At 43.1% G+C, this 15,672-nt stretch overlaps 1 protein-coding gene across 3 annotated transcripts in view; it reads left to right on the plus strand.

The window, feature by feature from the left end:
* Positions 1 to 15,672, plus strand: part of ppp1r9a (protein phosphatase 1, regulatory subunit 9A) — a 35,229-nt gene that overhangs the window by 15,301 nt on the left and 4,256 nt on the right. For all 3 annotated transcript variants that reach the window (XM_037474383.2, XM_037474381.2, XM_037474386.2), the window contains exons 5-15: positions 920 to 1,024; positions 5,405 to 5,540; positions 8,431 to 8,583; positions 9,802 to 9,855; positions 10,341 to 10,570; positions 11,724 to 11,820; positions 12,524 to 12,647; positions 13,847 to 13,923; positions 14,552 to 14,708; positions 14,832 to 14,901; positions 15,011 to 15,068. In XM_037474383.2, coding sequence (XP_037330280.2) covers positions 920 to 1,024; positions 5,405 to 5,540; positions 8,431 to 8,583; positions 9,802 to 9,855; positions 10,341 to 10,570; positions 11,724 to 11,820; positions 12,524 to 12,647; positions 13,847 to 13,923; positions 14,552 to 14,708; positions 14,832 to 14,901; positions 15,011 to 15,068 — 1,261 coding nt within the window. The remainder of the gene's footprint in view (positions 1 to 919; positions 1,025 to 5,404; positions 5,541 to 8,430; positions 8,584 to 9,801; positions 9,856 to 10,340; positions 10,571 to 11,723; positions 11,821 to 12,523; positions 12,648 to 13,846; positions 13,924 to 14,551; positions 14,709 to 14,831; positions 14,902 to 15,010; positions 15,069 to 15,672) is intronic.

The following is a 15,672-nucleotide window of genomic DNA, read 5'->3' on the forward strand; positions in this document are numbered from 1 at the left end:
TGCTAACCGCAGTTGATGATGCAACCTCTGAAGGACACCGCTTGATTTAGGTCTCGACTTTGCAGGAAATATGCTGAAAAATTCCACTGCAATATGCAGAGGTTTGCAGTGAGTGAACAGTGGGTGTTATTATTCCAGTTATTCTGGGCACTAAAGAAAGGATTTTTCAGCCTTTTCGAAAGCTGCAACATCTTATGAGTTCCTCAACTATCAATCACTATACTTAGTGATTCAATTGGCCCTTCAATTGTTTTGTCACCATGCAAATGAGGAAAAACTTAAGTTATGCTCAGCATGAAAAGGCTCCAGCCCAGTTGTTCTTGTTTGACCAGTTTACATTACATGTCATTTAGCTGACGCTTTTATCCAAAGCGACTTACAATAAGTGCATTTCCGCATTTCATCAAATAAGCAGTTTCAAAACATGTTATAGAAAAGTGCCATTATAAGTACAAGAAGTGGTGTGGTGTGGTGCGGGAGTACATAATAGAAGAGTGATAATTGGACTAGATTCCCGTGTAATTTAATTGTCTGAAATGCTCCATAGTTGCAGGCTGTTGTTTTATTCATATGGTGTGGAAACCATTCAAAACCATGTTTCAGAAACAATCCTCAGTCCGGTTTTTAATGCAGATTTCCAAGTGGGTTTAAATGGAATTATCAAGCGAGAACTTTTTATGGGAAAATGTCTCCATAAAAAGTTCTCTATTTACCATCACGAAAATAAGCAGATGATCGGGAGTTTGACTTTAGGCCAAGGACCCAGCTGACCTCTCAGTCCCGGGCAGCCCTCCTAGTTGGTTTTGAGCCTCGTCTCCTCGGTGTCCTGGTACGGCAATGGAGATTTGTGACAGCAGGAATTTGTTGTCACACTATTTGTTGCACAAAGTGTTGAATAACGCCTTCATCTGTGTGTCAGGATCAAGGTGAATGACCAGATCGTGGAGGTGGACGGGACCAGTCTGGTGGGCGTCACTCAGAGCTTCGCCGCCTCCGTCCTCAGGAACACGTCGGGAGTCGTCAGGTACGACCTTTGGCCAAACACAGGCCCAATGATAAGTCCCATGACTTTTGCTCCCATATGTCATCTTTATTAATAATGTACTTAATAGAAACAAGAGTTGTATCTTAATGGGGGTGAAGTCACTGACATGTCAGTAAGATATATTATTATAGGATAAGATACAAAAATATCTTAATATAATAATAACATATTCTACTGTGGTACTCCAACATCAGTTTAAAGCTCATATATAGAATAACACGTAAAGATTCAGTGCTTCAGCCATTCGTTTGTTATTTTATTGTATTATTTATTTATCGCGTTCACACATTAGATTTGTGGGATTTTGCCCTACTGATGAGGATTTTTGGATTAACATAAGATTACAGAAGTGTGTCAAGCAGCTATCGGCCCCCGAGAACCAGACGTACCAGTATCAGACATAATTACTAACGCAAGCTTTAAAAAAAAAAAAAAAAAACTCCTTTTAAACTCAGCAATCAGGGGCGAGGGCAGCCTTTGCTGTTCACTCTCACTGCGTCTTACAACTCTTGAGAGCTGCTCATCCTGCTGTCACGGTGCACAAGTTGCAAACACAGCTGCTGAAGCAGCAACGAGACTTGGCTTGGCAGGTCCCCTAACGCCATTACCGCATCCGAGATGCTGCAGGATGTGGGAGCGCAATACGTGACACGAGGCCGGCGTGTTTGACAGTGGAGAGCACACACACACACACAGCGTATGGCGGGAAGGCTTTTATTTGTAAAAGCATCGATGTCCTTGGGATCTCTTGCTTTCTGTTGACTTTGTTTTTATCTCCATCATCTTTTTTTGAGTTACTACTCGTTTTTCTCCCACTCATCTCATTTTCTGTTTAACTACATTTTCCCTCCTAACTTGGCATCCATCGATGCTTGGTCAGTGGTCGTAAGCTTCGTGCTGCTCAAGTGTCAGTTTTGGAAGTGTCCTTTCAAATGAACCTCTGTCAGTTTATTCTACTTTGACATGCTAACATTTGTGTAATTAATTGACCCACGAATCCATCCATAAATCCTTTTTATCATTATTTGGTCATAGTAACAGCTTTTTTAAAAACTGTTCTGGTCGGCGTGTTCACTCGGGCCCTTGTGGGAGGATGGGTGTGTCCACGGTACAGACTGAACAAAGACATGTCCAACAGTATCAGATTAGAGGATATTTGCTGAACCAATATTGACTTTATTTTTTTATACCAGGATGTGGCGGCCTTGAACTGTTCCAGCTCATCACCTGTATATCTATCTAGCAGATTAAGAATAAATAAGAGCGCTGAAGAAATAATCATTTACCGTATGAAAGATGCAACACTGTTACAGCAAATTATAACGATTCGCACATTCTCTTCTTCACTGCTCTCGCTCTCTATTTCAGTCTTCCTCCATCGTGTCTCACCCACTCACCCCCTCCTCCCCTTCTTCCTCCTCCTCCTCCTCCTCCTCATCTTCCTTCTCCTCCTCTACCAATCCTTCTCTCTCTGTCTGATCACCAGAGGTTTTATGGCCAACTGTCCTAGATTTGCCGTTTTATCTATATTTAACCCTGACTTCCAGTAGTACATCATCCAGGTTTCTAGTCAGAAGGTCCTCCTGGTGTGACACTATAAAACGCAGACTTAAAGGCCCTGTTATACAAAACTCGAGAGTAATACGCACTTACATGATACAGCTGACACAATAACAAGATCATTTTGGCCTTAAGAATTAAAATAAGAAAATAAAAAAGTCCAATTCCAATTCGGCGATGTGATGATAAAGGATGAATCGCGGATAAACTCACCACAAGCGGATTGTGATACATTTTCACCACATAAAGGAGCCATCCTGTTTCAATGGGTGACGTAGTCCTTTGTTATGATGGTGATGTAGTTTATTTACACTCAACCTACAGTATCCCGCACCTGCTTATTCTTCTAGTCAATTTAATTTACACTTTGTATGTGTGGCCATTTTTTCACATCTTCAGAGCAACTAATGAGCCAAATGTTGACGGATGAACTTCCTTTTTTATTGGAATTGGTTGAAAATGAGAAATCACACCGTTTTAACTATTTCTGTTATCGTGCGTCCAATTTTTACAATCTGCAGAAAGAAAAGTTTTTAGCAAAGAGTGGAAATCACTACATGTCCCCTGACAACCCCAAATGCCCGTCAACTCGATGCTTCCTAACGAGGAGGACAGTGTGCTTCTTCAAGTCTCCGGCACCATTCCACATGTTTAACCAGAGCGCGTCTGTTTGAGTAAATGAGAGAAGTAGAGAAGGTTTCCACAGCTGATTGGAGGCACTGCTGAGTAGCCTCAGAACAGTGAGCGGAGGGAGGAACCAAGACGGACTCCTCATGCGTGAGGGAGGGGGGGGGGGGGGGGGGGGGCTGTTTCCAGGTCAGCTGTTCCTCAGGCCTCCCTGCTGTCCAAAGGCTTGTTCCAGTGCACTCGTTAGCTCAGCCCAGGCCTTCTCTCCTTTCCTCTTTTTTTTTTTTTTTAAACTTTCTGTCTCCATCCTGCCCTTCAGTTGTTCTTTCACATGTAGATCAAATACTCCTCTGGAGCGTGAGGCCCTTTTCTACAATGCCCTCAGAAATATATGAAAGAGCTCGGAGGAACTGAATTTACTTGATTAGGCCTTATCTCTCTCTCTCTCTCTCTCTCTCTCTCTCGCTCTCTCTCTCTCTCCCCCCCCCTTCTGCTGTCTGCCTCCCTCTCTCACTCTAACACACATACTTGTTCACAAATAATGTCGTAAGCGCACACACACACACACATATGTATATACAGAGAAGACATTGCATCAGCGACATTAATGTCCTGGAGCCGTGGCCCAACTGCTTTTCGCCTTGTCCTAAACCTCACCTTAAATTTAAGTCTCTAAAATGTATTATAGGGACTCATTCGTTTTGAAAACAAAAGGCACTTGAGTCCATACAATCACACTGTGTAAGTAGATTACATGAGGGAGCAGTTTGTTTGTCAAAGGGTTGGAGGTTTCCTGGAATTATTCAGATATTTTCTTATAGATTGTGGATTATTAAAATGGGGGAAGGTGGAAATGCTAAAGCGTCTCCCTTTTTATTTTTTGTTTGTTTGATGTAAACCATGTACTCCTGTATCCAAAATGGCTATCCTACATTGTCCCTGTCTTACATAAAACACACACAATTTGCATGATGGAAGGCTTTATTTTTTTAACAACCCTAAACTTCTTTGTTACCAAGTTTATAATCCCATCTTCTCTTTTTACCTACCTGACGTCTAACGGCAGTAGTTTACAGTCAGTAGCTCCGAGCCGGAGCCCGTGGCTTTCTCCTTTTAGTTCCTCGCCAGGATAATAACAGACTTCCTGGCTGAGCTGACTGTCTTCTCGTGTTATTATGTGTGTCCCGTCTCCCGGCCCTGCCCTGAAACGTCAGCAGATATAGCTGTCATGGCTCCGTTGCTGTGTCCTGGTCTCACACAGTGCCGACTGCACCAATACACACCAATACCAGAAAAATACCCACTACCTTGCAACAGAATATGTTTATATATCCCTTTAGATATTACTAAGCTATAAGGTATGATGTACAATATACGTTTTCTGTACAAATTTTAAACTGTATGACACTGTAAAATAAGGCATGGAAAACTGGTAGCCCTTAAGAATCTGTGAGTTTGATATTATTTGAGTTTTAAATTATTTATGATTCCATTTGCCATTGCAATTGCATTTTATTATCCCCAAATGTCTTTCACTTTTCATTTCATACCAGGCGGAAACCTCAAGCCCTGAAAAGAAGCCAATGCAGAACCGTCTAAAAGCCGCCATTTCTTGTAATATCCAGCAGGGGGCCTCGCCCCTGGTCCCAAAAAGTAGTCTGATTTACTTCTGACTCAATTTATTACCTCAGTAAACAAAAACACGAGTTTATGATCTCAATCTGTAGTTTCAGGTCTTCATCAATACAGCAAGATTCATTTCAGAGTGAACCAGGCCGTAAAGCAGCTGCTTTAGTATGTGGCCGCCGTGTGATTGACAGATCGCTTACACGGCATTATCGAGTCTGGGAGTTCTTCCTGTTTTCGTCTTACAACCTTAACACTTTCACAGTGTGTTTTAACTTTACAATGTTGGTTCTACTTAGCTCCACCATCTCTTGTCGCTTCTGGTTGCAAAAAAATACAAGATGCCGACCGCCAAAACGATAAACTCAGGACTTCAGACAGAAGTAGTGAGCTCATGGGGAACATTTTGCTATTGAATCAGTATAATTGATGATTTAATGATTTTAAAAGCCAAATTCGTTCATTTAAAATACTCTAAATGTACAGTAGCCTTGATGTTTTCTGCGTTGTTGCCAGGACGGTCGATAACAGTGCGCGTTGTTGCAGGTTTGTGATTGGACGAGAGCGTCCGGGCCAGCAGAGCGAGGTGGCCACGCTCATCCAGCAGACCCTGGAGCAAGAGAGGAGGCAGAGAGAGCTGCTGGAGCAGCAGTACGCCCACTATGACGCCGATGATGACGAGGTAATGACCGCGCACATCCCTGGACACTGGATTCGCAATGACGGATTATGCATAAGAAGATAATATTATCATATGTATTAATAAGGCGTATTATATCTGTATTTATTTGAATCCGTGTGACCATAAACGTCTTCCACATGACAGGGAGGCTTCCAGTTGTCACTTAAAGTAAATCAGCTCCCTTCTCATGACAGTTGACCGAAGGTTTTAGCTTATTAACTCCATGTAACTGACAGTGGACACGCACACACACACACATCAAGAGGACGCAATGTGTGTTTTGATCCTAGAAAGGATCTCTCTGCATTTTTCCCCTCTGCTGTTTGCCGGCGCTGAACTCATGCTGTCTGCGTGCATGAGGCACGCGCTCGGTGCACATACACACCTGTAATCGCACACTAAGGATCAGTGCACCCTCAATAACACACAGAAGGACAGCGCCAGTCATGCTGACACTCACACTCTCCCGGGCACCTATTTATTTTTCTCCTTTCTCCTGTGTTGTCTTCATCAGTGTTGTTTGACGTTTTTTAGGGCCTTCGTGCATAAAAAACAAAACAATGGCAGGTTCCGAAGGCTGATCCCGTTATCAAAGCAACACTTGCATGTCGCGCTTACAGCTCCTATTCAATCTCTTTACAGAGAGCTGAGAATTTAGCCACTAGCAAGTTAAATTTAAACTCGGGAGAAACCTTTGTCCTTCTGCCTGTCATCATTTCAGATGTAGGGTATTTAACAATTAAATGACAATTTAGTTTCTTTTTTTTTAATGAAAACCCTGTGCCACACTCCATTGTTGAGCACCAAGCCATCCATAACTCCTTATGACGGGGTAAACAGTTACAAAACCACTGCAGCGATCTATGGGGCAATAAAAGGAACTCATCAATATTAATCTCCATAAATATTGGAATGAGTTCTCACCACAGCGGAAGGTTATTTCAGTCGGGGAGAGCTGCATGGGTTGAGACAGCGGTTTATTTGTTGCTGGGCTTCCCCTCCTTAGTGGAAGAGATACCCCTTCAGTTAGGAATAGACATCTCTCACACACACACACACACACACACACACACACACTTGCCATTCCATTTGTTCACCCTGTTCACATAAGGAGATGGATGGTCGATTGTTTGCTCCATTGTTGTTGTGAGGAAAAATAAATTGTGGTGACATTTTAACACCGTCCATCGAATTTGGGTTTCATTATCTTGAAGCACATTATCTTGACATAAAGCATTTGTATTATTTGCTTATCCAGGCGCTTCCAGATTTATAGTTTGAAGTTGGGAATTGGGAAGAACTTTCCCAATTGTAATGAGGAGTTAGATGTTAATGTCAACGGTGACTTAAATACATTGAAATCCTTCATGTTATCAAATAACAACATTAGCCCAAGTGAAACAATAGTGCACTGCACGCACACACACACACAGACTCAGAGCTGTGCCCAATGGCCCACATGGGCTCCTTCCTCATTCAAAGGAGAAGTCTTAGGTCTTTTCCTCTGTCATAACCACAACATGCTACTCATAATAGACATTAATTAGCATCGTTCTCCCTCAATACTCCAACCATGTGGTGGGAGGTGATGCATTCATCACATGCAAATTGCGTGTTTGGCCGACCTGCCTGTGAATGCGACGTTAATGTAGGATGCTGGTGCCATGGCAACAGGCAAGCCTGTCATGGAAATGGAACTCTTATGTCGGTCATGCATGCAAACGGATCAGGCCCGAGCACTGTAATCTGGGAGGGAGATGGATGGAGGGAACGAGATGAGGAGAAGATATAGGCCAGGATGATGAGACTGTGTGTGTGTGTGTGTGTGTGTGTGTGTGTGTGTGTGTGTGTGTGTGTGTGTGTGTGTGTGTGTGTGTGTGTGTGTGTGTGTGTGTGTGTGTGTGTGTGTGTGTGTGTGTGTGTGTGTGTGTGAAAGATGTGGGGTTCATGCGTGTGGAAGATCGAGATGGAAATCAGGTTGGAAGGGAAAAATAGTTGTAAAGAAACGGAGAGAGTAGTGACATGAAGATTTACATATAGATGTTTTCATATAATGCAGTTAAGAGTGAACTTGAATAGCAAATGCCAACATTCACGATGGGTTATTTTGAGAATTAGAGAAAAGAAATCAGCCTGAATATATGCAGCATCAATCCATCAACCGTACCTTCACTGATGGTGACTTTGATGTAAATAAACTTCAAACTCCATTTGCTGTCATATACAAGTGTCTCCACAGGCTCAAATTCTCTATATATTATTCTATATATATAACTAATCTTTATAGAAATGACAAGGCAGTCAGACCAAACCTTCTTTTTTTTTTTACAAAGTTTTGGCCAACTTGGCCCGTGTTACCTTATCCTTTATATAACTGGCAGCATTAAAATAGCACTACTTAGTGTGATTTAGAATGTGGAAAAAAAGGGGATCGCATGAGGAAAATGGTTGGGAGTTTCTGGAAGTGCTTCACACGCAACGGGAGGCACTCAGAGGAGAGACGGGAGACAGACAGATAGACAGATTTAAGAAGACAGAGAGAGAAAGAGAGCAGACAAATGGCGGCTCCACGTGGACTGGTGGATATCTGACCGGCTGCTTCTCCGTTCAGACTGTTTCGCGGCCTGTTGGACCTGTTGTAAACCTGCAACCCGGCTAAACAGCACAGCTTTCTTTGTTGTTGTTGTTGTATGTTTGTCATTTCTTGTCTGTGATCTTTGGTCTTCTTGGCTGAAATGACAACTGTCCCTTCTAGATTCTACCGGATAAAGTCTACGCTTCATTACTTTAACATTTGAGTGTTTTCCCGCTGCATTCGTTTTAAACACACACCTTTGTAACCTGGCCCCTGTCGCTCTTTGAGCTCACCTTCCCTTTTTGCCTCTCACAGCAGACGGGAGAGTACGCCACAGATGACGAGGATGCCGGGACGCAGGTCGCGGGCGAGGACAAAAACATTGAGGTCTTTGATTTGCCCGAGTCGGAGGAAGTCCTGTCGCCCTCTGAGTTGGACGCCAGCAAACTCTACCAGAAGTTCAGAGAGGTAAACGTCTCCCCCCCCGCAGTGCTTCAAAGAACACATTCAGAGAGAGAACATACCGCCAACTGCCCCCAACCACCGAAAAGAATTCACTAAAAACCAGGAGCGATACCCTCACAATGGAGCCTGCCCCCCCCCTCCCTCCATGCTTTACTTGGCAGGGTTTTGTAAAAAAAAACTAAGATCCGCTTACCCGACCCTAATTCCTAATCTGGATGATTAGAGTCGTGAGTACAAAAGCGATGTAAGGCCTGTGCTCATTACATCTCTAATCACCCGTGTTTTTGTGGGAACCCACAGATGAGGAGAAGAAGATAACACTTTAAACCTGTGTTTGGTATCTTGCTCTCGGCTCCCCGCAGCCGGCCTCCGAGAAAAGGAATATATTTTGTTAAACTTTTGCTGCCATCGCTCTCACTGCCATTAGGCCGCTAACATTGATCGACTCCGCTGCTACTTTGTCACTTGAGGCCTTTTTATGCAGACCGCTACAACTGCTGTTTAACACAAATTTCAGCTTCAGCCGCTCCATTTTTTTATTTCCTCAAAATCTTGACCGACGTCTCACGGAAATCAGCTTTTACCTTTTTGGTTTGTAGGGCTCTCCAATATCCTCCCTACTTCCTGTCTGTCTTTGCTGCCTTTTACCCACTCGTGTGAAAAAAGAAGCAAGAGAAATAAGTCTTTTAAAATATCCAAAGACAATGTTTTCGTAGGGATTCAACTGTTCTTTAAACTTCTTTTTATCCATCTTAACTCTCCCACTTTTTTTTGCTCTGTTTCCGCCTCACTGACTAAAGGTCTCATTTGTTCACGTCTCCACATCTCTTGTGGCGTATCCACTTCTTCCTCTCCATCTCCTCTTCATTACCCACCGTGCCTGATTGCCTTGTCGCTCTCTCCGTTTCCAACCCCATCCATCTGACGTGTCAGTCTTCATGAAAAATAAAAACGTTTTTAGATTTAATGCTATGTCAAATTCATTTTTAAGCAGACTAGCTTTTTATCCTCTCCGCCCCAATCCACGCGCTTGCTCTCCTCTGAGAGTGCGCGTCAGCGCTGGAGCTGAGATGCTGTTGGAGAAAGGACGAGGTCCGCTGCCTCCGTCCGTCACGCGGTGGGTCGAGAGCGGCGAGGGGCTCGGGCAGCCACGCATTTGATTATCTGACCGCCTTCTCTTTTTCCTTTCTTTGGCTTTGTCCACGCCTCTGTTCTCAACAGCTCCAGATCAAACACACAGTGACCGAGGCCGAGATCCAGAAGCTCAAAAACAAGGTGAGAGATCAACACTTTAAGGGGGCGCAACGTTGCGACCATTGGTGAATGGATGTGGGACTATAGTGTCCGAGGCTCAGGTTCGATGGGAAAAAAATAGATGTTAATCTTCAGAAATGGGAAGCCGATTATTTGGATCAATGTGTCAGGTGTTGCTGAGTTTAATTTGATCACAGTAGCGGTGCCTTAACAGGCTTTTGTTTAAGAAATATGAAAAGTTCCCCTTTTACAGATAAATAAAGTCATGCAATTTGTACTCGGAATACATTACTGAAAATAAATGTTTTGATCTAATGTTTCCATTTAGATGCAGACAGTAAAAATCCATCTTTGGTTTGCGACACAAACTGTAGAAATTGAATGAAAAGCTTTATTGCAAAAAGTTTCTTTTTATCGAGGATTCCTTGCTCAGTATTAGTGAAATGCAATTTTCAGTTGCAAGCTCCCCCGGCGTTGTAACCAAAGATACTTCTGTCGCCGTGCAGTTGTCGTCAGTGGAGAGGGAGAAGCAGCGCTGGGAGAAGGAGAAGAGTCAGCTGAAGGCCAGCATCGAGGAGAACAAGGAGAGGATGCTGAAGCTGGAGAGCTACTGGATCGAAGCACAGACCCTCTGCCACACCGTCAATGAGCACCTGAAGGAGGCCCAGTCCCAGTACCAAACTCTGGAGAAGAAGTACAACAAAGCCAAGAAACTCATCAAGGACTTCCAGCAGAAGTAAGTGAGCCTGGATTAAAGCGGTCATCCTAATCTGTGGTCGAGGGGACGGGGGGAGCAAAATATTCTGAATACGGAAAATTGTTGCAACACGTTTCTAACTCAATAAAGCTGGGAAATGTTTCATTATCAACAGTACTGTGTAGCTGAGGTGGGACTAGAGCTCTGAATTACTATAAATAATCGTATATCCCTTTACCCTATAAAGATATAGATCTATATTTCACTCCCGGCAGTTTGTCCTGATGAGTCCATCTGAGTTGAGACGGGACGAGTCTATTTCTTTGGATCTCATAATTTAAGTTCACTATGAGCAGTCACACTCATGTGAGAGGCATGCACTGTCCCTCGCGTCGAGACATGCACACATGCAGAGATGGGCATTATTTCTATTTTATTTTGTATTTGATTGTGTGATTGATAGGTCCTATAAAAAAAAATGCAATGTAATTTGTAACAAAATACTTTGAAGCGGAGTCATTTAAAACAAAAAAAATCTAAAATCTGTTCACAAGTTCATGTATAATTTATGTCTAGTCTGGCTACACAGCCTATTGTACATGGTGATGGTTGTAATATCAAGGTAGCGGCCGATGCTAACTATGTGGTCTACGCTGCTACTGGGAAACGTACAGTGAAGGAGAAGTAAGAAGGCTACTCACTTAAGTTACCTGTTCTCTTTTATAGTGATTTACTACTTACCTTCTTATTCATTTTCTGTGCAGATATTGATGTACTGTAATATTATTATTATTATTATATGAAAGCCACATGTAATGGGCTTTTAAGTCCCATTTATAAATATGCATATATCTATGTATATATCTATACATAATCAATCAAGTTGTTGTCTTTTAATAGCTTTGCTTAGTTACACTGACATTCTGTGACTGTTCTTTTCATGGGGTTCATTCATATGGAGCTTTGTGTATATTATATAACCCAAACATGAATATGCTATCCCAAATTGTCAGAAATTCCAGAGTATTTCCTATATTTTAAAGACATGTACTGTATTTGGTTGTATTTTGAGGTATTCTTTTCCATCTCTACACACGCACACTACACATGTGTCCAAACTCGTACTGTAAATCTTCAGTCAGCTCACACCTACTCACCGCATTACGATCTCCCCTCCCTCTCGTCTCTCCAGAGAGGTGGAGTTCATCCAGAAGGAGGATGCGGAGAGGAGGCGGCTGGAAGATGCTGAGAAAGCTCACCTGGCTGAGATCCAGGGACTGCAAGTCAGGGTAACTCGGTTCATCTCTCACCTCCATCTTCCCCTTTAGGCCCCTTTGGGGCACAATTCTGCCTGCCTGCCTCCAAAGAAACCTAGAATTGAGATATACTTATAATGACTTTAGTTCTGTGCTTGATGACACATCACATAGAACAGCACATGCTGTAAATGTTTAAGATGAATGAAATCAAAACATCAGTATGATCCAAAAGATCAGTAGCATCGCTCCATCACCACTGCTTTGCAAGGCGGGGAAGGGTCTCTGCCACATGTGAAGGCGTTTTCCTCCTCAGAAGCCTGTGGTTCCAATTCCACACTCTGTATTGATTTTCTGCCTTAGTCCTAAAACAGTCAGACTGCTGTGTTTTTTTTTTCTGCTCACGTCTCAGGCTATACCCCACAGTTGAGTGGGCAGTCAACCCAACTGTCCCCTGCTATTACCCAGTGAGCATTCATTCATTCTCCCTCTGCACTGTGAAGGGTGAATGGTGTGGAAAAAAATAACAAGCGGGTTATGAGGGCTTTAACTAAACTGACTTTACTTGTGCTTTTTGTGTGCAACCACGCCAACCTTCATAAAACGCATACATATTCATAAATGGAATAATAATAAGGTGAATAATTTGTGCCCCTTATTTCAGTCAATTAAAGCTGCCCTTTTTTTGTTGTTGATACAACTACACACTCATACGTGGCTTCCTCTCCCTCCACAGATTGCAACACTAGAGTCCGAGTTAATGCAGCTGATGAAGCAGAATGGCATCCAGGTCAACAACAACAACAACAGCAACAGTGCCCAGCAGCACAGCCCCAGGAGGGCTGCAGCACAAGCTGGAGGTGTGTTTTGTGCAGGGGACGAATCGATAGAGTCGGGGCTAGCTGCTCCTGGCCTCAGCTAAGCTAAAGGTCCCCTGGCTCAAGTGTCACATTGAGCGCACAAACATGCACACTATTGATTTGACCTCGTAACACTCAGCAAGAAAGCAAATGAGCCCGTTTTTACAACATGTAGAAATGTTTATTTAATGAATGCAAGGACGGATGAAGTAGGAACGCATTTATGTCCAATACATACAGGTGAAACTCGAAAAATTAGAATATTGTGCAAAAGCTCATTACCTTCAGTAACTTCAGTAAGGTGAAACTAATATATTAGTGTATATATATATATATATATCTACTGTATATACTGTATATAGATATCTATATATTTAGTTTCACCTGTAGTCTTAAATAAATGGGTCTTGCATTTATTGTATCGTACAACTGAGTACCTACCCTATTGTTTGTTTTTATCCACAAGATGACCCATAATGCAACACAACAACATTGCCTCAAAGTTCTTGAAGGCCCCTGCGGTGTATTGGCTGCTTTGGCCCTGTGAAGACACACACACACACACAAAGTGCAGAACACACACACTGATTCCTTAAACACACACACACACCCTCCTCTCCTCGGGGGCCTCGACCTTCACGCGCACTTTCAAATCTGACTGTAGTTGCACTTTTAGTCTCTGCAAACATCAACAAACTCATAATCCCTTTTAAGCTCCTCTGTCTGCTTTTGTTCTCCTCAAGTCAGTTAAAGCTGGGCTGGGTTAATTTTAATTGGCTGCATCTGTCGGGGCGCCGTGTGCACAAATAGGTGCAATACACGATACTGTACAGTGCAGACGGGATATTATATCATCCAAGGGGGGACTGAGGGAGACCAATCAGGACATTAAGAAAAAAGGAGGTGGGAGATAGACAGAACCTTTTAAATGGAATGGATTCCTCTGCCCTGACAGCTGCTTCATGTGCAGTCAGTAAATTAGCAGAAACATTATAATGTAATTGCTTGCGTAATTAATGTTATTATTTTTTGCGGGGTTTTTGCGGGTGTTGACATTTTTTATTTATTTAATATTATTTAATGGGTGTCGAGCCATATTAAGAGTCCATTAATGAAACAAAAGAAAACAACAATTGAAGTGAACAAATGTATTATAAGCTCAATAACAATGTATGTGCTTGTGTGTTTCTTGTGACTAGATCTGAGGGAGGCCTCTCCTTATTCCCCCAGCAAAAAGAAGATGTGCGGTGACAGCATCATCTCCACAGAGGGACAGGTTTGTGTGAAAAAACGCACACCTGCATGTTTTTCTTGTTTCTCAGTGACCACCAGATTCCTTATTAAACAACATCTGTCGACCAGATGCTGCTTCATTTGACTACTCTTACTTAATTGATATGTATCTAAATTCACCACATGGTGTTTAATTAATGTGTGTTCATCAGCCCCAGCGTGTTTGTTTTCAATCATTCCATTCCTTTAATTGATGAATGGCCATGTGTCGCTTCGCGTCACTAAATTGAGGCTCTGGCGTTGTCACAGCGCATCGTCTCTCCCTGTGTGATGGTAGCAGCCGCAGTCTTTTTCTGGCTAATGCTGTCACTTAACTCCGCTAGAGCAGGAATGAGTTTAGGTTGGATGAACAACTTGAAGGGCTGATTCAGAATGTGCAGGAACATAAAAACTAGGCAGTGTGAAAGCAGGGGTAAAGCAAGGAATTAGAAACGTTGAAAGTATACAGAGTCACTTCCTCCAGATGAGTCTTTTGCCTTTGCTTTCCTCCATTTTCCATTTATTTTCTTCTGCCCTCATGCCACTCCCTGCCTCACACTCTCCCTCTCTCTTCTCTTCCATTTGCTTCATTTCTTGTCCCCTTCTTTGTGCCCCTTCACGTCCGCCTCCAGGTGTCGGAAGGACACGGCAGTCCGGCCCGCGGTCGGCCGGGTTGGATTCGCAGCGCGGCCTCTTGTGATGGAGCAGCCGCGGCTCTCGGGGCCCTCGGGGCCCCCGGCAGCTCAGGAAGCTCCCCGAGGCGAACTCTGCACCGGTCGTCCACTGCAGGTTAGCACTCCCACACCCTCCCTGCAGCATGTCCCACATGGTCACCAATGCATCTGCAGCTGCATCTGCTCAGCATAACTTGAAGGAGGAGTAATGTCAGTGTGGGCTGGTTTGTGGTCTCAGGTTCTCGGTCTCCTGCGACGTCGAGCCCCTCCCACTGTGTGGAGGAACACAGACGAGCTCTGGATCCCGGGTGAGATTCAATACCAGAATGCCAGGATTTCTTTTTCAACTAAAGTATAATTAATTATCCTTAAATGGGATTTTATTGGCACTCAAAGTGATTTTTCTCTGTCCCTCAGATCCACAGAGACGTCAGCAGAGGACAGTCCAGACAAACTCAAGGCCAAGCTGCATGAGGTTTGGTCACAATTAATGATTCACTGCATTCACTTTACACTGAGGCCATGAAGTGACTCTTGGTTTTAAAGTATTCATAAGTGGAGTGAGATCAGGCTTTTTGCCTTCAAACTGTAACTTTGATCACATGCTTTGATGTGTTGTGTTATTTCTGAACAGACCTCCCTTACATGGCCCCACTTCTTCTCCTATTCGTATTACTTGGTATTGTATTATGTTGTGTTTTGTTCAATTTGACCTCAATCTACTCAAATGGAAATGAGTTGGTACTGGAAAATGCGTAATTGCATTATTCATTCAAAGAAAATCAAAAAGATTTCCTCCACGATCCTCAATAATAACCCTTTTATAATCCTAACTGTGCTCAGTGAATCTGTAATAGAAAAAAAAATAGTCTGTATATTTTAGCAGCAGCTTGTCTTTGCAGGTTAGAGGAATGATCTTGTGTCTTAATACTGTAACTCTGTAAATGTCCCCACTCCGTCACACTCACAAGGACACACAGAGAGAAAGAGAGAGAGAGAGAGAGAGAGAGAGAGAGAGAGAGAGAGAATTTTTGACCCATTTTCATTTCCAACCCCTTATGACATTCAGTTTTTGCTTT

The sequence above is a fragment of the Pungitius pungitius genome, chromosome 17 (genome assembly GCF_949316345.1).
Source record: "Pungitius pungitius chromosome 17, fPunPun2.1, whole genome shotgun sequence".
Lineage (NCBI taxonomy): Eukaryota > Metazoa > Chordata > Actinopteri > Perciformes > Gasterosteidae > Pungitius > Pungitius pungitius.